At 43.1% G+C, this 21,179-nt stretch overlaps 1 protein-coding gene across 1 annotated transcript; it reads left to right on the plus strand.

The window, feature by feature from the left end:
• Positions 1 to 5,463: 5,463 nt before the first annotated feature.
• On the plus strand, positions 5,464 to 21,126 carry LOC110504039 (signal recognition particle receptor subunit alpha). Its single transcript, XM_021582842.2, has 14 exons — positions 5,464 to 6,798; positions 8,083 to 8,166; positions 8,305 to 8,468; positions 8,688 to 8,848; positions 9,190 to 9,352; positions 9,455 to 9,611; positions 9,869 to 9,990; positions 10,116 to 10,234; positions 11,252 to 11,338; positions 11,523 to 11,695; positions 11,954 to 12,167; positions 12,382 to 12,545; positions 19,650 to 19,748; positions 20,105 to 21,126. The coding sequence occupies exons 1-14, from the start codon at positions 6,676 to 6,678 to the stop codon at positions 20,231 to 20,233; spliced, it is 1,959 nt and encodes a 652-aa protein (XP_021438517.2). The 5' UTR covers positions 5,464 to 6,675; the 3' UTR covers positions 20,234 to 21,126.
• The last annotated feature ends 53 nt before the right edge of the window (positions 21,127 to 21,179 follow it).

Raw genomic sequence — 21,179 nt, forward strand, 5'->3', positions numbered from 1 at the left:
AGCCCTTTTAAGAAGATAAATTGTAGGAATAGGCAGGGTTTATGACTTTGGCTGTGGGAACTAGTGACTACTACCATCTTTGGCTCGCTGACAAACGAGCCAATAGTTGAACTGCGCAGCCGCAGATCAGAGAAGGGGGAGGGAGGTTGTACAGAACTAGGTAGATAGCACCTTAAATGTTTGTTTGTGAACTGCTAAGATATCATAGAAGAAGAAGTAGAACTCCACTGCCGAAATGGAACTTAAATCACAGAAAATAGATGTGGTGCTGGCCACTACAGAGAAGTATTTGAATATACGAGATTTGATTTCAGAAGAGTTACAGGGTGTGTTGAGTGGTGGTGTCCTGTTCTTCCAGACCATTGGCATGGTGCAGGAGCAGATAGGGTCAAGGTAGTGGGTTTTTAATGAGCTGGAGGTGGATATTGCAATTTTAGGTGTTCCAGTGGAGGACACAAAACCACTGGTGGTTGAGGCTGTGTAGTAGGGGCTGAGGGAAGGGCCGGTTCCTCAGGACACTTAGAGAGTTTACCATCCATGATTTCTAATTGGTTTCTTAGTCCTGCATTGTTACACCAAATTACTTACATTTTTCTTGTTATCTCCGTTTTTTGTATTGTTACTTGATAAAATAACCATAGCAGCACCCATAGCAGCATGCGCTCCAGCAGGTATATCTCACTTGTCACCCCCAAAACCAATTCCTCCTTTGGTCGTCTTTCCTTCCAGTTCTCTGCTGCCCATGACTGGAACGGATTGCAAAAATCTATGAAGCTGGAGACTCACATCTCCCTCACTAGCTTTAAGCACCTGCTGTCAGAGCATTTTACAGATCACTGCACCTGTACTTAGATGGCCTGTTTACAGATAGGCTATCTACCTACCTCATCCCCATACTGGTATTTATTTATTTATTTATTTTGCTCCTTTGCACCCCAGTATCTCTACCTGCACATTCATCTTCTGCCGATCTACCATTCCAGTGTTTAATTGCTACAGTGCCTTGCGAAAGTATTCGGCCCCCTTGAACTTTGCGACCTTTTGCCACATTTCTGGCTTCAAACATAAAGATATAAAACTGTATTTTTTTGTGAAGAATCAACAACAAGTGGGACACAATCATGAAGTGGAAGGACATTTATTGGATATTTCAAACTTTTTTAACAAATCAAAAACTGAAAAATTGGGCGTGCAAAATTATTCAGCCCCCTTAAGTTAATACTTTGTAGCGCCACCTTTTGCTGCGATTACAGCTGTAAGTCGCTTGGGGTATGTCTCTTATCAGTTTTGCACATCGAGAGACTGACATTTTTTCCCATTCCTCCTTGCAAAACAGCTCGAGCTCAGTGAGGTTGGATGGAGAGCATTTGTGAACGGCAGTTTTCAGTTCTTTCCACAGATTCTCGATTGGATTCAGGTCTGGACTTTGACTTGGCCATTCTAACACCTGGATATGTTTATTTTTGAACCATGCCATTGTAGATTTTGCTTTATGTTTTGGATCATTGTTTTGTTGAAGACAAATCTCCGTCCCAGTCTCAGGTCTTTTGCAGACTCCATCAGGTTTTCTTCCAGAATGGTCCTGTATTTGGATCCATCCATCTTCCCATCTTCCCTGTCCCTGCTGAAGAAAAGCAGGCCCAAACCATGATGCTGCCACCACCATGTTTGACAGTGGGGATGGTGTGTTCAGCTGTGTTGCTTTTACGGCTAAACATAACGTTTTACATTGTTGCCAAAAAGTTCAATTTTGGTTTCATCTGACCAGAGCACCTTCTTCCACATGTTTGGTGTGTCTCCCAGGTGGCTTGTGGCAAACTTTTTAAACGACACTTTTTATGGATATCTTTAAGAAATGTCTTTCTTCTTGCCACTCTTCCATAAAGGCCAGATTTGTGCAATATACGACTGATTGTTGTCCTATGGACAGAGTCTCCCACCTCAGCTGTAGATCTCTGCAGTTCATCCAGAGTGATCATGGGCCTCTTGGCTGCATCTCTGATCAGTCTTCTCCTTGTATGAGCTGAAAGTTTAGAGGGACGGCCAGGTCTTGGTAGATTTGCAGTGGTCTGATACTCCTTCCATTTCAATATTATCGCTTGCACAGTGCTCCTTGGGATGTTTAAAGCTTGGGAAATCTTTTTGTATCCAAATCCGGCTTTAAACTTCTTCACAACAGTATCTCGGACCTGCCTGGTGTGTTCCTTGTTCTTCATGATGCTCTCTGCGCTTTTAACGGACCTCTGAGACTATCACAGTGCAGATGCATTTATACGGAGACTTGATTACACACAGGTGGATTGTATTTATCATCATTAGTCAGTTAGGTCAACATTGGATCATTCAGAGATCCTCACTGAACTTCTGGAGAGAGTTTGCTGCACTGAAAGTAAAGGGGCTGAATAATTTTGCACGCCCAATTTTTCAGTTTTTGATTTGTTAAAAAAGTTTGAAATATCCAATAAATGTCGTTCCACTTCATGATTGTGTCCCACTTGTTGTTGATTCTTCACAAAAAAATACAGTTTTATATCTTTATGTTTGAAGCCTGAAATGTGGCAAAAGGTCGCAAAGTTCAAGGGGGCCGAAATACTTTCGCAAGGCACTGTATATTGTAATTACTTTGCCACCATGGCCTATTTATTTCCTTAACTTACCTCATTTGCACTCACTGTATATAGACTTTTTGTTTTCTTTTGTTCTACTGTATTATTGACTGTGTTTTGTTTATTCCATGTGTAACTCTGTGTTGTTGTATGTGTCGAATTGCTACGCTTTATCTTGGCCAGGTCGCAGTTGCAAATGAGAACTTGTTCTTAACTAGCCTACCTGGTTAAATAAAGGTGAAAAATAAAAATCTCTAGTAACCCATTATACACACATTTATCACTTAATCTCTCTTTATCCAACTACGTCTCTCAACAGACACAATTCTACCTGACCACTTCTCGATCACATCCTCTCTATACTCAACCCGTCCTAATCCAAACCAAACAATTAGTCAAATTTCTGACTAATCTGAAAACAAGGCTCCGTAAATTTAATCAGCGTATCGAATGCATGACCCGGGCTGGCAAAACCCTGGATCATTGTTATTCTAACTTCCGTGATGCATATAAAGCCCTCCCACGCCCTCCTTTCTGAAAATCTGACCACGACTCCATTTTGTTGCTCCCAGCCTATAGACAGAAACTAAAACAGGAAACGTCTGTCCTCAGGTCTGTTCAACTCTGGTCCGACCAATCGGATTCCACGTTTCAAGATTGCTTCGATCACGTGGACTGGGATATGTTCCTCATAGCGTTGGACAATAACGTTGATGAATACGCTGATTCGGTGAGCAAATGTATTAGCCAGTGCATCAGTGATGTTGTACATACAGCGTCTATTAAAACATTCCCCAACCAGAAACCGTGGATTGATGGAAGCATTCGCGCAAATCTGAAAGCGAACCACTGCCTTTAATCAGGGCAAGGTAACCGGAAACATGACCGAATACAAACAGTGTAGCTATTCCCTCCGCAAGGCAATCAAACAAGCTAAGCGTCAGTATAGAGACAAAGTAGAGTCGCAATTCAACGGCTCAGACACGAGAGGTATGTGGCAGGGTCTACAGTCAATCACGGACTACAAAAGGAAAACCAGCCTCGTCGCGGACCACCATGTCTTGCTTCACTGCAGCCAACTTGAGTCAACAATTTAAACATGTTAACCCTCGCAAGGCTGCAGGCCCAGACGGCATCCCCAGCCGCGTCCTCAGAGCATGCAAAAACCAGCTGGCTGGTGTGTTTCCGAACATATTCAATCAATCCTTATCCCCGTCTGCTGTTCCCACATGCTTTAAGAGGGCCACCATTGTTTCCTGTTCCCAAGAAAGCGAATGTAACTGAGCTAAATGACTATCGCCCCATAGCACTCACTTCCCTCATCATGAAGTGCTATGAGAGACTAGTCAAGGACCATATCACCTCCACCCTACCTTACACTCTAGACCCACTCCAATTTGCTTACCGCCCCAATAGGTCCACAGACGCCGCAATCACACTGCACACTGCTCTAACCCATCTAGACAAGAGGAATACCTATGTAAGAATGCTGTTCATCTACTGCAGCTCAGCATTTAACACCATAGTACCCTCCAAACTCGTCATTAAGCTCGAGACCCTGGGTCTCGACCCCACCCTGTGCAACTAGGTCCTGGACTTCTTGACGGGCCGCCCCCAGGTAGTGAGGGTAGGAAACAACATCTCCACCCCGCTGATCCTCAACACTGGGGCCCCACAAGGGTGCGTTCTCAGCCCTTTCCTGTACTCCCTGTTCACCCATGACTGCGTGACCATGCACGCCTTCAACTCAATCATCAAGTTTGCAGACGACACTACAGTGGTAGGCTTGATTACCAACAATGACGAGATGGCCTACAGGGACGAGGTGAGGGCCCTCGGAGTGTGGTGTCAGGAAAATAACCTCACACTCAACGTCAACAAAACAAAGGGGATGATCGTGGACTTCAGGAAACAGCAGAGGGAGCACCCCCCTATCCACATCGACGGGACAGTAGTGGAGAAGGTGGAAAGTTTTAAGTACCTCGGCGTACACATCACGGACAAACTGAAATGGTCCACCCACACAGACAGCATGGTGAAGAAGGCGCAGCAGCGCCTCTTTAACCTCAGGAGCCTGAAGAAATTTGGCTTGTCACCAAAACCACTCACAAACTTTTACAGACGCACAATCGAGAGCATCCTGTTGGGCTGTATCACCACCTGGTACGGCAACTGCTCCGCCCACAACCGTAAGGCTCTCCTGAGGGTAGTGAGGTCTGCACAACGCATCACCGGGGGCAAACTACCTGCCCTCCAGGACACTCACACCACCCGATGTCACAGGAAGGCCAAAAAGATCATCAAGGACAACAACCACCCAAGCCACTGCCTTTTCACCCCGCTATCATCCGGAAGGCGAGGTCAGTACAGGTTCATCAAAGTGGGGACCGAGAGACTGAAAAACAACTTTTATCTCAAGGCCATCAGACTGTTAAACAGCCATCACAAACATTGATGTAATAAATGTATCACTAGCCACTTTAAACAATGCCACTTTATATAATGCTTAAATACCCTACATTACTCATCTCATGTGTATATAATGTACTCTATACCATCTACTGCATCTTGGCTATGCCGTTCGGCCATCGCTCATTCATATATTTTTATGTACATATTCGTATTCATTCCTTTACACTTGTGTGTATAAGGTAGTTGTGAAATTGTTAGGTTAGATTACTTAGATATTACTGCATGGTCGGTACTAGAAGCACAAGCATTTCGCTACACTCACATTAACATCTGCTAACCATTGGTATGTGACAAATAACATTGGATTTGATTTACATTTACCAACTTTATTAAACATGCTCAATCCTTTAGTTCACTTCCTCTCATGTGCACAATTGGTGGCTGACTAAATACTTTTTTGCCCCACTGTAATTATATATTTGTATTTGATTGTAGGGAATCCAATCCCTATTTACATACTGGCCCATCCTAAATTATATACTTATCCAACAGTATTTTGTCACTGATCCAACAGTATTCACCTGCAAGTGTAGTGAAATGTATACCTATTTATAGACTGACCCAACATTATTTTCAACTGATTGTAGGAAAAGCAATCCCTATTAGATACACACCTGTGCTGCCATTGATCAATGTTAACCGGCGAGATTCATTATTATAGAAAAATTGTTCTGCTAAATTGAACCCCAACATTTTGTTGATGAGGAGGACGAGATCTTACACCATTAAGGCTCGGCTGGAAAACAGACAGTCCCTCTCACAGAGATGTTTAAATAAGGTATCTTACCTTTTTCCAAGCCGGGCAGAACGGATCAGTAATTCAGGTTCTCATCCGGATCCCGCCACCAAATGTTGTTGAAAATTAGATCCAAAGATGAAGGCAGAGACTACTTAATGGTATAATAGAAAACCTTTAATACAAGCAGCTGTAGGGGAGATCTAACTCTGATTTCACAGGGAAGAACTTGAGAATGGCTGCATGTTCTTTATATAGTGGGAAGTGATAACACAATAAAATTGTTTACACAACAGTTATTTTATACAAGCAACAGTTACGGAACACAATAGCTTTGTGTTAGGGTGCATACATACCAGGAGTCTATGAAAGGCATTACATCACAGTCCAACACAGAACATATCCCTTGAGAAGTTTCAACAGCTCAACACAAATTTTGCCACCACAGTTGGAAGGGTGTTTTTTTGTAGTTTTACTTTTGTTTTTCCTTTCCCCGTTTTGTATCACAAAGTATAATGATTTTATATTATAGTCCAGTTTGTGGCGGTAATGAGGCATATTGGATGCCAACCGCCGTTGAACTCCAAAGAAAAAGAAGAAGAATCAGAAATCTCCGGAAGAAAACGTCATTTCCTGGTCTTGCAACTGACGTGTCTAAAACAGTGTTAGTGGAGGTAGCTAGACTTGGGAGGAAATTTTTCATCAGATACTGTATATCTGATTAGATTTCCTTCTGGAGGCGAAGCCACTTAAAATATTCTTCCGATCAGTTATTTATAGCGTTTTTCCCCCTTCCGTTTAACGTTTTTGCTAGTTTGTTTTCTTTACGTTGGTATATTATCTCGTGTACGTGGTGTCAAGATGCTGGATTTCTTCACCATCTTTAGTAAGGGGGGCATAGTGTTGTGGTGTTTTCAGGGAACCGGTGTTACAGAATCCTTCACCGGGCCTGTCAACGCGCTGATCCGCTCCGTGATCCTTCAGGTGAGAAATACTTAAATCAAGTGACAGCTGTCATGTTTCTGTGCAGCCTAGCGGTGTGTATGTATGGTTGTTTTTCAGCATGCGCCAGAGCGTCGCCACTTCATCAACAAACTGGTTTTCTAATTTAGCTACGTAGCTTTCGTAGATACACCTATCATGTAAATTATTCGTCTAAACTAAATAGGATGTATATATTGGTAAAGCTAGTGCACTTGTTAGCTTACTAATGCTACGATTGCGCTAGCTAGTATATGGTTGCGTAATACAGACATGGGGGATTTGGGAACTGGGGGTTACACGCGCACAGGTTGTTATTTTGCCAGCCACATCACAATATCACAGCCTAGTGGGATTATCACAAAATGCAAGACTATTACCACGTTGCTAGCTAGATATCAAGTATTTATACGTAACAAAAATATAAACGCAACAATTTCCAAGATTTTACTGAGTTAATGCATATAAAGAAATAAGTACATTTAAATAAATTCATTAGGCCCTAATCTATGGTTTTCATGTGACTAGGAAAACATACATAAAAAAAGGGGTAAGGTAGGTGGTCTGGATCAGAAACCATGACGAGATCCTGATGTTATCTCTGCATTCAATTTACCATTGATAAAATGCAATTGTGTTCGTAGTTTACGCCAGCCCATACCATAACCCCACCGCCATCATAGAGCACTTTGTTCACAACGTTGACATCAACAAACTGGTTGCCCACGCGTGGTCTGCGGTTGTGAGGCTGGTTGGAAGTACTGCCAAATTCTGTAAAATGACAGAGGTTGTTTATGGTAGAGAAATTAACATTCAGGCCTCTGGCAACAGCTCTGGTGGGCATTCCTGCAGTTAGCATGCCAATTGTATGCTCCCTCAAAATTTGAAACATCTATGGTATTGTCTTGTGTGACACAACTGCACATTTTTAAAGTGGCCTTTTATTGTCCCCAGCATAAGGTGCACCTGTGTAATGATCAAACTGTTTAATTAGCTTCTTGATATGCCAAATCTGTCAGGTGGATGAATTATCTTGGAAATTGATAAATGCTCACAAACAGGGATGTAAACACATTTTGCCAAACATTTTAGAGAAATAAGGTTTTTGTTCACATGGAACATTTCTGGGATATTTTATTTAAGCTCATGAAACATCGGACCAACACTTTACATGTTTATTTTTGTTCAGTGTAGAACATGTGTTCAAGAGAAATGTTTTCATTTCCGTGATAACCTCTGATCCGTGTTACAGTATTAATGTTAATGGTTCTCTTATTTTTGTTTCAGGAACGCAGTGGCAACAATTCCTATTCTCATGATGCCTTGAGTCTTAAGTACAAACTCGATAATGAGTTTGAGCTGGTTTTTGTGGTAAGTTTCACAGAGAACTGCAGTGTATTATAACATTTACTATTTCCTGAAGGAACATACCATACTAACATACAGAAGTGTTTTCTTCTCATGCAGTCTATGGACTCCAAACTGACCATGCTTCTCTTTTTTGTGTAGGTGGGTTTTCAAAAAATCCTGACGCTGACGTATGTTGACAAGTTCATAGATGACGTACAGCTCCACTTCAGGGATCGCTATAAGAATGAGCTGGAGCAAAAGGGGGCCCTTGCGCTGTTGAACAGCCATTTTGCGTTTGAGGATGACTTCAAAATGCTTCTTCGGTAAGCAGTGTCATATCTTAGGGCTGATACTGGTGCATAAAGAGAAGATTCTGCTTTCAAACTAATTTGCTGAATCTCACACACACAACCAGCTGTTGAGTTGCCAACTCACAGGTCTACAAGGACCTGAAGGCTGCTTGTACAAAATAGAATTTCACTATAGTTCAAGTTAAATGCTAAGTGCTTTGACTCAAATGTTACTGTCCTGTTGTGCTCTAGTGAGGCGGAGGAGAGCAGCAAAGCTCGAGGTCCCACCTCCATGAGAAGCTTCAATGCTTCCCTGAAATCCCAGAAAACTGTGAAGTCCATGATCGAGACGAAGGGAGGGGATAAGGGCAAGGAACAGGGTGGCAAGAAGAATAAGAATGCCAAAAAAGAGGGTAAGGGTTTGACATGATTATTATGAAGGTGTTGGAATACAAGCACTTGGTTACACTATTTCTGTTTGAAACCGGTCCATTTTTTTTCTTAATGTTTTAATTTCATGGGGACCAGAGAAGGCTGCTGAGGGGAGGACGGCGCATAATAATTTGCTGAAATGGAGCGACTGGAATGGCATCAGACACATAGAAATCACGTATTTGATGTATTTGATACTATTCCCCTCTAGCCATTACCACGAGCCCATTCTCCCCAATTAAGGTGCCACCAACCTCCTGTGATGGGGACATTGATAATGTTTTGTGTGGATGGGGTTAGTTTCTGATATTTTCCCCCCTAGCTCCTGCTGCTGAGCCTGTGAAAGGGGAAAAAGCTAAGGCTCCGACCAGTGCCCAGAAGACAGAAGAGAACGGTAACCAAGGCTTGACCCAGGAGGAGATCATTCAGAAGAAGAGAGAGGAGTTTATCCGCAAGCGCATGGGGGCACCTGTGGAGAAGCCCAGGTGAGTGGGGGTGGGAGGGACCCAATGTGGTTAAAGTTCTAATTTGGAATGTTGCTGACAGTTGCTTCAGTACTGGAAGTCACATTGTCTCTTGCCTTCCAGTAAGTCCCCCAAGCCTGTGAAGGAGAAACCCAAGGGGAAAGAGAAGCGGGTATGGACCTTGGGTGGCAGCAGCACCAAAGAACTGGACTACAGCCAGAGCAATGGCAATGGAGCCCATGCTGCTGGAGACCAAGGCTTGGATGCTCAAGCTGACCCGGTATGTGCCTGTTGGGTTTGAGAGCAGCAGAGCTAATATAGCCTGGTTGTACCAGACTGAATGCTGCGCTCGCATTATTTAAAAGTGCAGTGAAATAATGGTGAGCGCAGCGGTCTGTCTGTCTGGTTTAACCAGACTAGAGCTAATAGCCTTCAGGGATGCTCTGTTGGTACCTTGATAAATAAGGCCCATGTGGTGTAGAAGTGCTTAGTTTATAGGAATTGCACATCTTAATAAAGTCTTGTCTTGTTGTCCAGGGGATGCAGCTGAGCTCGATGAAGGGTGACTTGCTCGCCGTGGATTACGAGTCCAGCGAGGGAGAGGAGGAGGAAGAAGATGCTGTAGAGAGGGTGGTAGTTGCTGACACTAGCAAGAAAATGTGAGACCCTTTGATTATTTAATGTGTCAGATAATAGGAAGCATGGCTGAGGAATGGAAGATGATATGAATGTGATGTTGTGCCCTGTTGCTCCTGCTAAGTGTCCTTTTTAAAATGTTCCTCAGCCCCAAAAAGGGTGCTTTTGGAGGGATGTTTGGGATGCTGAAGGGCCTGGTGGGTTCTAAGAGTCTGAGCCAGGAGGACATGGAGCCAGTTCTGGACAAGATGAGGGACCACCTCATCGGTATGGACTCCTCTGTTCCCCACTACAGTATCAGTTTCTTAACACATACACTCCCCTTAATATTTATTTTGACAGTGAAGCTAAAACTTTTAATTTTGCTCTAAACTCCAGCATTTTGGATTTGAGATCAAATGTTTCATATGAGGTGACCATACAGTATGTCACCTTTTTATTTCAGGGTATTTCATATCTGTTTTAACGTTTTAGAAATGAAAGCCCTATGTATCTAGTCCCCTCCATTTGAAGGTTGTAAGTATTTGGACAAATTAACTTGTGGGGTGATCAAACGTTTAGTATTGGTCCCATATTCCTTGCAACAATGGCTACATCAATCTTGTGACTCTACAATGTTGTTGTAAATATTTGAAATTTGTATTGATTGTGTTTCAGATTGATGTGCCCAATAGAAATTAGTGGTACATAATGTATTGTCTTTGGAGTTGCTTATTGTAAATAAGAATATATGTTCCTGAACACTTCTACATGAATCTGGATAATCCTGAATTAATTGAGAATAATGATTGAGGAAGTTAGAGGCATAAATATCATACCCCCCCAAAAAAATGTTTTTGCCTCCCTTGTTATTGGTAATAGTGAGAGGTAAGTATGCCTTGGGTGTATGATCTTTGTGCATCTAACTTCCTCACTCATTATTAATGAAAGATTATCCGTAATCATGGTATTATCCACATGCACTTCAAATGGAGGGGACTAGATACATAAAGTACTTTAATTTCTAAACAGTAAAACAGATACGTATGACAATCCCCTCAAATACAAGGTGACATTCTGTACTGTCGCCTCATATGAAACATTTAATCTGAAATCCAAAATGCTGGAGAATAGAGACAACAGTTTTAGCTTCACTGTCAAAATAAATATGTATGGGAGTGTAATTAACTGTTCAACATAGATTTGTACATGTCCTAGGTCACCTGAGGGGAAAAGCTTCACATTCGACTTGTATTCGTAGAATTTTCTCATCTATTTTTATTTTATTTTAATTTATTTTTTCAGCTAAGAATGTAGCAGCCGAAATTGCCTCCCAACTCTGTGACTCTGTAGCCAAGAAACTGGAGGGCAAAGTCATGGGCACCTTCACCAGTGAGTACAACTGTCTTCCACATAGCCACTGAGTAGAATAAGTCCACAATATAATGAGTTCACCTGTGGAGAGATTTAAGTGAACTAGATAGACTTCACACCCCCAAAGAGATGAAGATGCTGCACAACAGTTCAGAGTACCCATCTTGCTCTGATAAAGCCCCCCCCCCCCCTCTTGTAATAGCTGTGGCCTCAACTGTAAAGGGGGCCCTGCAGGACTCCCTGGTCCAGATCCTGCAGCCTAAGCGGCGTGTGGACATCCTGAGAGACGTCCTGGAGGCTCGTAGCCAGCGCAGGCCCTTCGTCATCACCTTCTGTGGGGTCAACGGGGTCGGAAAGTCCACCAACCTGGCCAAGGTGAGATCCACCATGGTGTCAGTATTTTTATTTTTTTCCCCTTCTGTTAATCTGTCATATTGAAAACATTGGTCTTGTTGGGGATTTCAAACCTGGGTTGTATCCATTTAACCAAACCAGGTCCTGGTTGGACCTTTCCAGGCTGTCTAGATACATAGGCCACTGAATACCTGGGAAGCCCCCATTCAGACCACAGAAAAACCAGCAGGGAAATTATTTTTTATTTGCTGAAACCCTACATCCTCTGTCTGTGTGCAGATCTCTTTCTGGCTAATCGAGAATGGTTTCACCGTGCTGATAGCAGCCTGTGACACATTCCGTGCGGGGGCCGTGGAGCAGCTGCGTACCCACCAGCGCCGCCTTAACTCCCTGCACCCCCCTCAGGACCACGGGGGACGGCCCATAGTGCAGCTTTATGAGAAGGGCTACGGGAAGGACGCCGCTGGCATCGCCATGGAGGCTATCGCCTATGGTAACCATACCATTCCCCAGCTTGCCATTCATAGACTAGGTCATCCTAGCCCCATAGTATGCCATAGCTCTGTCTGTCCTCAAATAAATGTATGGTGATCTGTAGGAGGGGTTTGCGAATGCTTCTTATTGTCTCGCATATTAACTGAGTATATGGACCAAGTCAGACGTTCATTCAACCAAGTGAAGAAATCCTTTGTTGTCTCTCTGTCCAGCCCGTAACCAGGCCTTTGATGTGGTGCTGGTGGACACTGCTGGGCGGATGCAGGACAACACCCCCCTGATGACGGCTCTGGCCAAGCTGATAGCTGTCAACATGCCTGACCTGGTGCTGTTTGTGGGGGAAGCTCTAGTGGGCAACGAGGCTGTGGACCAGCTGGTGAGTCCTTATACAACAGTGGTCACCAACCGGTCCATCTCCAAGGCATTTCTAGTCGATCGCCAAACATTTATGTAAAAAAAACAACGATAAAGCCTTGTTCCTATTTTTTTATTAGTCTCGGGCTGTTGGTGGTAGGTGCTGCCAAGTGCACTATGCTACCGCTGGCCAATCAGATTGCTCAGATAACCGAGTCTGCAGTAACGTAGCAGGCATAAAAGAAAGCTACAGCAAAATTGATACTGTGAGATTTCAAAGTGTTTAAAACCAAGACCAGAGAGACTGTCAACAAATACAGCAAAGAGCTGCTGTTTTTATGAGTGAGTTTAAGTTCATACTCAGAGCTGTCAACACTTTGTATTCAACACTTTTATAAGCCATGAAATGTACATTCTTCCTATTTCCACTCAGCCCTACAACAAGCAGTGCAGCAGTAATGAATGAGTAGGAAAGTGTATCTATAGGCTTGCGTTATTATTAGCGGTTTGGGTCTTTTTTCATATCAAGGAATATTTCACTTTCTCTGTTCATAGAAGTAAGAACATGAATTTGTGCATGAGGCAGAAATAATGCGGTGCGACTCGAGTTTCGCCATCAGCTGGAAGACGGTGTCCTTTTTTGGTCAGTGGAGGAAAGGGAGAGTGGAGGGATATTGAGAAACGGACCCTCAGTCTGCTGCTCTCTCCCTCTGTTGAGCCTGACCATCAGATGCAGGCACCATCAGCCCAGTAAAATAAAAATGAAATTATTTAAATGTATGCTCACTCAGCTGTGCCTCACAAGTAATACCTCAAATTTTGAAATATAATTTTAAAAAAATGTCCCAAACAACAACAATGCATTGGCAGGTAAATTCAAGCAAATCCAGTATGCGGTGATAATGTTTTGGGCCTATAGCTTACTGCACAAGCCTCATTGCTACAATACTGTTTTTAATTGGTTAATGTTGCGTAAGCTTACATTTTTTTAAAGTCATGTTAATGAAAAAATCAGAGCGTTAGATCTCGGCGTGCATTTTGATTCAGAAAGTGATCTGACAAAGGTTTGTGACCACTGTCATAACATCCTACTGTTTAATATGCCTCAAACTCTGATCCCTAGAAGGTAAAAAACAGACCAACTGTCAAAGAATTCCGGATGCGTTTTATGCTATAGCTTCAGGGTTTTTTCTGGTTGAAAATGGGGCCGCCATCTTGGCGACAATTTCCTGCAATTCTACAAATTTCTCCATTCAGCTGAGAGAACTTTGCACTTTTAAAGCTAGTTTCTTGAAATTCTATGCATTTTGCCATGGCTAATTCTGTGTTATTTTGCTAAAACAATAACAAAAATGTAATCATGCTAAATTAATTGTTTTTGAAGTTGTCAATTCTCCCTGACTGTCTAGCTTTTATTTTGACTATTGTTACCTCTCAAAGATTATATTATAAAATAATATATAGGTCCATTATCTTTCCACATACTTTTTTTTTTGTCATTTAAGTTTACACTGAAAGCGTTTCTGCATCCAAAATCTATATATTTTTTTTACACCGTTTGGAGTTAAGCGACCCGAAGAAAACGCTTAGGCAGCCCGCCCAAAGATTACAATGGTAGAAAAATCCCTAAGCTTTAGCTGTATTTACTACAACCCTAGAAATGTGATTTACTACAACCCTTTTTCCATAAAGCAGGTTTTTAGAAATGTTAGCGAATTTATTACAAGTAAAAGACCTTAAGTATTCAGACCCTATGTTATGAGACTCAAAATTGAGCTCAGGTGCATCCTGTTTCCATTGATCATCCTTGAGGTGTTTCTACAACTTGATTGGAGTCCACCTGTGGTAAATTCAATTGATTGGACATGATTTGGAAAGACCTATACCTGTCTATATAAGGTCCCACAGTTGACAGTGCAAAATTCTCAAGATGGCGCCGACAGAGTTCTTAGGAAACTATGCAGAATTTAGTTTTTTTTATGTATTATTTCTTAAATTATTACCCCAGGAAATCTTAAGTCTTATTCCATACAGCCGGAAAGAACTATTGGATATAAGAGCGACGTCAACTTATCAACATTACGACCAGGAATACGACTTTCCCGAAGTGGAACCTCTGTTTGGACCACCACCCTGGACAATGGATCTAATCCCAGAAGCCGACCCAATCCCAGAAGCCAGCTCCGTAGACGTGCACATCGCCCACCCCTCCCGGGTATACTACTCGCCATTGTCCAGTCTCTTGACAACAAGATAGATGAAATTCGAGCCAGGGTTGCCTTCCAGAGAGACAGAGGTTGTAACATTCTCTGTTTCACAGAAACATGGCTCTCTGGATATGTTTTTGGAATCGGTTCAGCCACCGGGCTTCTCCATGCATCGCGCCAACAGAGATTAAACACCTCTCTGGGAAGAGTAAGGGCGGGGGTGTATGCTTCATGATTTAACGACTCATGGTGTAATCATCATAACAACATACAGGAACTCAAGTCCTTCTGCTCACCCGACCTAGAATTCCCCACAAACTATAACTGACGAGAATTCTCATCAGTTAGTCACAGCTGTGTACATTCCCCCTCAAGCAGACCCCAAGATGGCCCTCAAGGAACTTCACTGGACTCTATGTAAACTGGAAACCATATATCCTGAGGCTGCATTTATTGTAGGTGGGGATTTTAACAAAGCAAATTTGAGAAAAGGGCTACTTAAAGTCTATTAGTACATTGATTGCACTACACGCTGGGGGTAATACACTCGACCACTGCTACTCTACCTTCCGCAATGTATACAAAGCCCTCCCCCGCCCACCCTTTGGAAAATCCGACCACGACGCCATCTTGCTCCTACCGTCTTATAGGCAGAAACTCAAACAGGATGTACCAGTTACTAGAACCTTTCAACGCTGGTCTGACCAATCGGAATCCACACTTCAAGATTGTTTTGATCATGAGGACTGGGATATGTTCCAGTCAGCCTCAGAGAATAACATTGACCTATACGCTGACTCTGTGAGTGAATTTAAGGCCACCATTGTTGCTGTACCCAAGAAGGCAAAGATAACTGAACCAAATGACTAACGCCCCATAACATTCACTTCTGTCAACATTAAGTGCTTTGAAAGACTAGTCAAGGATCATATCACCTCCACCTTACCGGCCACCCTAGACCCACTTCAGTTTGAATACCGCCCTAACAGGAAAACGGACGACGCCATCACATTGCACACTGCCCTATCCCATCTGGACAAGAGGAATACCTACAGTTGAAGTCAGAAGTTTACAAACACCTTAGCCAAGTACATTTAAACTCAGTTTTTCACAATTCCTGACATTTAATCCTAGTAAAAATTCCCTGTCTTAGGTCAGTTAGGATCACCACTTAATTTTAAGAATGTGAAATGTCAGAATAATAGTAGAGTTATTTATTCCCAGTGGGTCAGAAGTTTATACACTCAATTAGTATTTGGTAGAAGTTTACATAATAATTGAGTGTATTTGGTAGCATTGCCTTTAAATTGTTTAACTTGGGTCAAACGTTTCGGGTAGCCTTCCACAAGCTTCCCACAATAAGTTGGGTGAATTTTGGCCCATTCCTCCTGACAGAGCTGGTGTAACTGAGTCAGGTTTGTAGGCCTCCTTGCTCGCACACGCTTTATCAGTTCTGCCCACACATTGTCTATGGGATTGAGGTCAGAGCTTTGTGATGGCCACTCCAATACCTTGACTTTGTTGTCCTTAAGCCATTTTGCCACAACTTTGGAAGTATGGTGTCATTGTCATTTGGAAGACCCATTTGCGATCAAGCTTTAACCTCCTGACTGATGTGTTGCTGTTGCTTCAATATATCCCCATAATTTTCATTCCTCATGATGCAACTTTTTTATGAAGTGCACCAATCCGTCCTGCAGCAAAGCACCCCCACAACATGATTCTGCCACCCCCGTGCTTCACGGTTGGGATGGTGCTCTTCGGCTTGCAAGCCTCCCCCTTTTTCCTCCAAACATAACGATGGTCATTATGGCCAAACAGTTCTATTTTTGTTTCATCAGACCAGAGGACATTTCTCCAAAAAGTACGATCTTTGTCCCCATGTGCAGTTGCAAAGCGTAGTCTGGCTATTTTATGGTGGTTTTGGAGCAGTGGCTTCTTCCTTGCTGAGCGGCCTTTCAGGTTGTCGATATAGGGCTAGTTTTACTGAGGATATAGATACTTTTGTACCTGTTTCCTCCAGCATCTTCACATGGTCCTTTCCTGTTGTTCTGGGATTGATTTGCACTTTTTCGCACCAAAGTATGTTCATGTCTAGGAGACAGAACGCGTCTCCTTCCTGAGCGGTATGACGGCGGCGTGGTCCCATGGTGTTTATAGTTGCTTACTATTGTTTGTACAGATCAACATGGTACCTTCTGGAATTTGGAAATTGCTCTCAAGGATGAACCAGACTTGTGGAGGTCTACACATTTTTTTCTGAGGTCTTGGCTGATTTCTTTGGATTTTCCCATGATGTCAAGCAAAGAGGCACTGAGTTTGAAGGTAGGCCTTAAAATACATCCACAGGTACACCTCCAATTGACTCAAATTATGTCAATTAGCCTATCAGAAGCTTCTAAAGCCATGACATCATTTTCTGGAATTTTACAAGCTGTTTAAAGGCACAGTCACCTTAGTGTATGTAAACTTCTGACCCACTTGAATTGTGATACAGTGTATATAAGTGATATCTGTCTGTAAACAATTGTTGAAAAAATGACTTGTCGTGCACAAAGTTGATGTCCTAACCGACTTGCCAAAACTATAGTTTGTTAACATGAAATTTGCGGAGTAGTTGAAAACGTTTTACTGACTCCAACCTAAGTGTATGCAAACTTTCAACTGTATGTAAGAATGCTGTTCATTGACTACAGCTCAGCATTTAACACCATAGTACCCTCCAAGCTTATCATCAAGCTGGAGGCCCTGGGCCTCAACCCCGCTCTGTGCAATTGGGTCCTGGACTTTGACGGGCCGCCCCCAGGTAGTGAAGATTGGAAACATCCTCACCTCGCTGACCCTCACCTCGCTGACCCACAAAGGTGCGTGCTCAGCCCCCTCCTGTACTCCCTGTTCACCCACGACTGTGTGGCCATGCACGCCTCCAACTAAATCAAGTTTGCAGACAACACAACAGTAGTGGGCTTGATTACCAACAACGACAAGACAGGTACAGTAAAAGGTGAGGGCACTCGGAATGTGGTGTCAGGAAAACAACCTCTCACTCAACAAAACAAAGGAGTATCGTGGACTTCAGGAAACAGCAGAGGGAGCACCTTCCTATCCACATAAATGGGAAAGTAGTGGAGAAGGTGGGAAGTTAAGGTCCTTGGCGTACACATCAACCTGAAATGGTCCACCCACACAGACAACCTCAGGAGGCTGAAGAAAGTTGGCTTGTCACCCAAAACCCTGACTAACTTTTACAGATCCACAATCGAGAGCATCCTGTCGGGCTGTATCACAGCCTGGTGCGGCAACTGCTTCACCCTCAACCGTATGGCTCTCCAGAGGATGGTGCGGTCTGCACAACGCAACACCGGACGCAAACTATCTGCCCTCCATGACACCTATAACACCCGATGTCACAGGAAGGCAAAAAAGATAATGAAAGACAACAACCACCAGAGCCACTGCCTCTTCACACCGCTAACATCCAGAAAGCGAGGTCAGTACAGGTGCATCAAAGCTGTCTCTATCTAAAGGCCATCAGACTGCTGAACAGCAATCACTAACTCCGAGAGGCTGCTGCCTAGATGGAGACCCAGTCACTGGCCACTTTAACAAATGGATCACTAGTCACTTTAAACAATGCCACTTTAAATGTTTACACACTATTTTATACCATCTATTGCACCTTGCCTATGCCGCTCAGACATCGCTCATCCGTATATGTATATGTACATATTCTCATTCTCCCCATTTTAGATTTGTGTGTATTAGGTAGTTGTTGGGGAAGTGTTAGATTACTAGTTAGATATTACTGCATTGTCAGAACCAGAAGCACAAGCATTTCGTTACACTCACATTAACATCTGCTATAACCATGTGACCAATAAAATGTGATATGATTTGAAACTGAGCCATGAGGTCAAAGGAATTGTATCGAGGCACAGATCTGGGGAAGGGTACCAAAACATTTCTGCAGCATTGAAGGTCCCCAAGAACACAGTGGTCACCATCATTCTTAAATGGAAGAAGTTTGGAACCACCAAGACTCTTCCTAGAGTTGGCCGCCCGGCCAAACTTAGCAATTGGGGGAGAAGGGCCTTGGTCAGGGAGATGACCAAGAACCCGATGGTCACCCTGACAGAGCTCCAGAGTTCCTCTGTGGAGATGGGAGTACCTCCAACTGGGGTTCACCTTCCAACAGGACAACGACCTTAAGCACACAGATGAGACAAAGCAGGAGTGGCTTCAGGACAGGTCTTGAATGTCCCAGCCAGAGCCCGGCCTCTCTGGAAAGACCTGAAAATAGCTGTGCAGCGATGCTCCCCATCCAACCTAACAGAGCTTGAAAAGATCTGCAGAGAATTGGAGAAACTTCCCAAATACTGGTGTGCCAAGCTTGTAGCGTCATATTCAAGGCTGTAATTGCTGCCAAAGGTGCTTCAACAAAGTAAAGGGTCTAAATACTTATGTAAATGTGATATTACTTTTTTTTGCCAAGATTTCTAAACCGGTTTGCATTGTCAATATGGGGTATTGTGTGTACATTAGTGAGGGAGAAAAAGCAATTTAATCTATTTGAGTAAGGCTGTAACGTAACAAAATATGGAAAAAGTCGGGGGGGGTCTGAATACTTACCGAATGCTCTGTAAATGGTATTTTAACTTGTCGTGCATAGGGCACATTTAAGTAATTTAGCAGACACTTATCCAGTGCAACTTATCGGAGAAGTGCCTTGCTCAAGGGCACATCGGCTGCTTTTATACCTAGTCTGCTTGGGGATTCGAACCTGCGATCTTTCGGTTACTGACCCAGTCCGCTTGACTGCTAGGCCACCTTTAAATTATATAGACTAACTGTTTTGTTGATTTGCATAGCTGTTTTATGTTGCACTCTACACTATAATGAGTGCGATACTATACTTGCAGGTGAAATTTAACCAGGCGCTGGCTGATCACTCCATGTCTGATAAGCCTCGTCTCATCGACGGGATCGTTCTCACCAAGTTTGATACCATTGATGACAAGGTTCGTATGTCATTTGATTAGACACTTCAGAACAAGCTTATTTTTTTTATATTTTTGGGGGACTGTTTTTATGGGCTAATAGTAAAGCCAAAAATCTTACATTTTTCATAACTCTAAATCAATTGGCTAAATTATTCTTGGTATAACCATAATAAAATAATTCCATACTTTAGTAGAACCCCGCTCCCCCCCGGCTTAGATTCTTATGGGTTAACAGAAGTCCCTGTAAACAATGTTTTTTTTATTGATAGGAAGTCCAAGCTTTTTAAATGCTGTTTGACATCCTTATCGGATTGTGTCAGAACAGAAGTCTGCATGGTTTTTGGCTGCAAAGCTGATGTCACTCCTCCCCTCAGGTTGGCGCTGCCATCTCAATGACCTACATCACAGGCCAGCCCATTGTGTTTGTGGGCACAGGGCAGACCTACAATGACCTGCGGAGCCTCAACGCCCGTGCTGTTGTGGGCGCCCTCATGAAGGCCTGAGTGGCTACATCCATGTTCACCACTATCGTGACAAAGCCAACTAAACACAGCGCTTTGAGATGTCCGGTCCTGCTAACCCTGTCCTGTGGCTCACATCCTAACCCTCCACATAGCACCAAATGCAAAACACACAAGCTTCCTCCCAACTCCATCTGGGAAAGGGGTGGGTGTTGACTTTTAAGCAAGAGTCTCTTGCTGTAAACGGTTGGGCCAAATTCAAAAGTACCTCAATTTTGTTTTAAAGTTCAAAAGACACATTTCCTGACTTTTTATCTGATCAAATAGAGAATATTTATTTGTCCTCACTCACAGGTTACTCATTGTCAAATTCACTTCCTGGCATTTGGTGTCTGTTTTCCCCCTTCACTTCAACGAGAACATGTCAGTTATAAAGGCTTGCTGGATGCGACACGTTTCAGCAGCCGTCCCGTTCCCGAGGAAAGCTTAGTGACCATAGTGCCTATCCTATCCGTTTCCCTGAAGCATCACCACTACACGGGTGACCGTCTGTCTGCTGAGATCTGAAACTTCAACAAACCCAGTAACTACCTTCTGCTTCTAGCTCTCTGGATGGACTGCTATAACCCCCATCCCGATGCTCCCTTCTTCCTCTGCAATTGGAGACTTGAATGATCCTTCAGTTTGTGGTCGAGTTGAAAAAAATAACTTAAGACATTTTTTGGGGTTGTCCTCCAGGGTCTACAACTGGAGCACTAGGCCTTGACTTTAGCTTTTTCAATTTCTTCCCCTTTGTCATTTTGAAAACAAATACAAGTCTTACATTTTTCCAGTCCCTTTTAATTTGCAGTAGTGCAATGAGAATCAAGAGTTGTATAGATTTGTCATTTGAGAATGTAAACATTTCTAAATAAAGCTGCTATGATGGCATGGAACAAATGCTGATAGTGTGGTCTGGATCACAATGGAAAAGGAAGAGTTGGGTGTA

Source organism: Oncorhynchus mykiss, chromosome 24 (assembly GCF_013265735.2).
Source record: "Oncorhynchus mykiss isolate Arlee chromosome 24, USDA_OmykA_1.1, whole genome shotgun sequence".
Classification (NCBI taxonomy): Eukaryota; Metazoa; Chordata; class Actinopteri; order Salmoniformes; family Salmonidae; genus Oncorhynchus; species Oncorhynchus mykiss.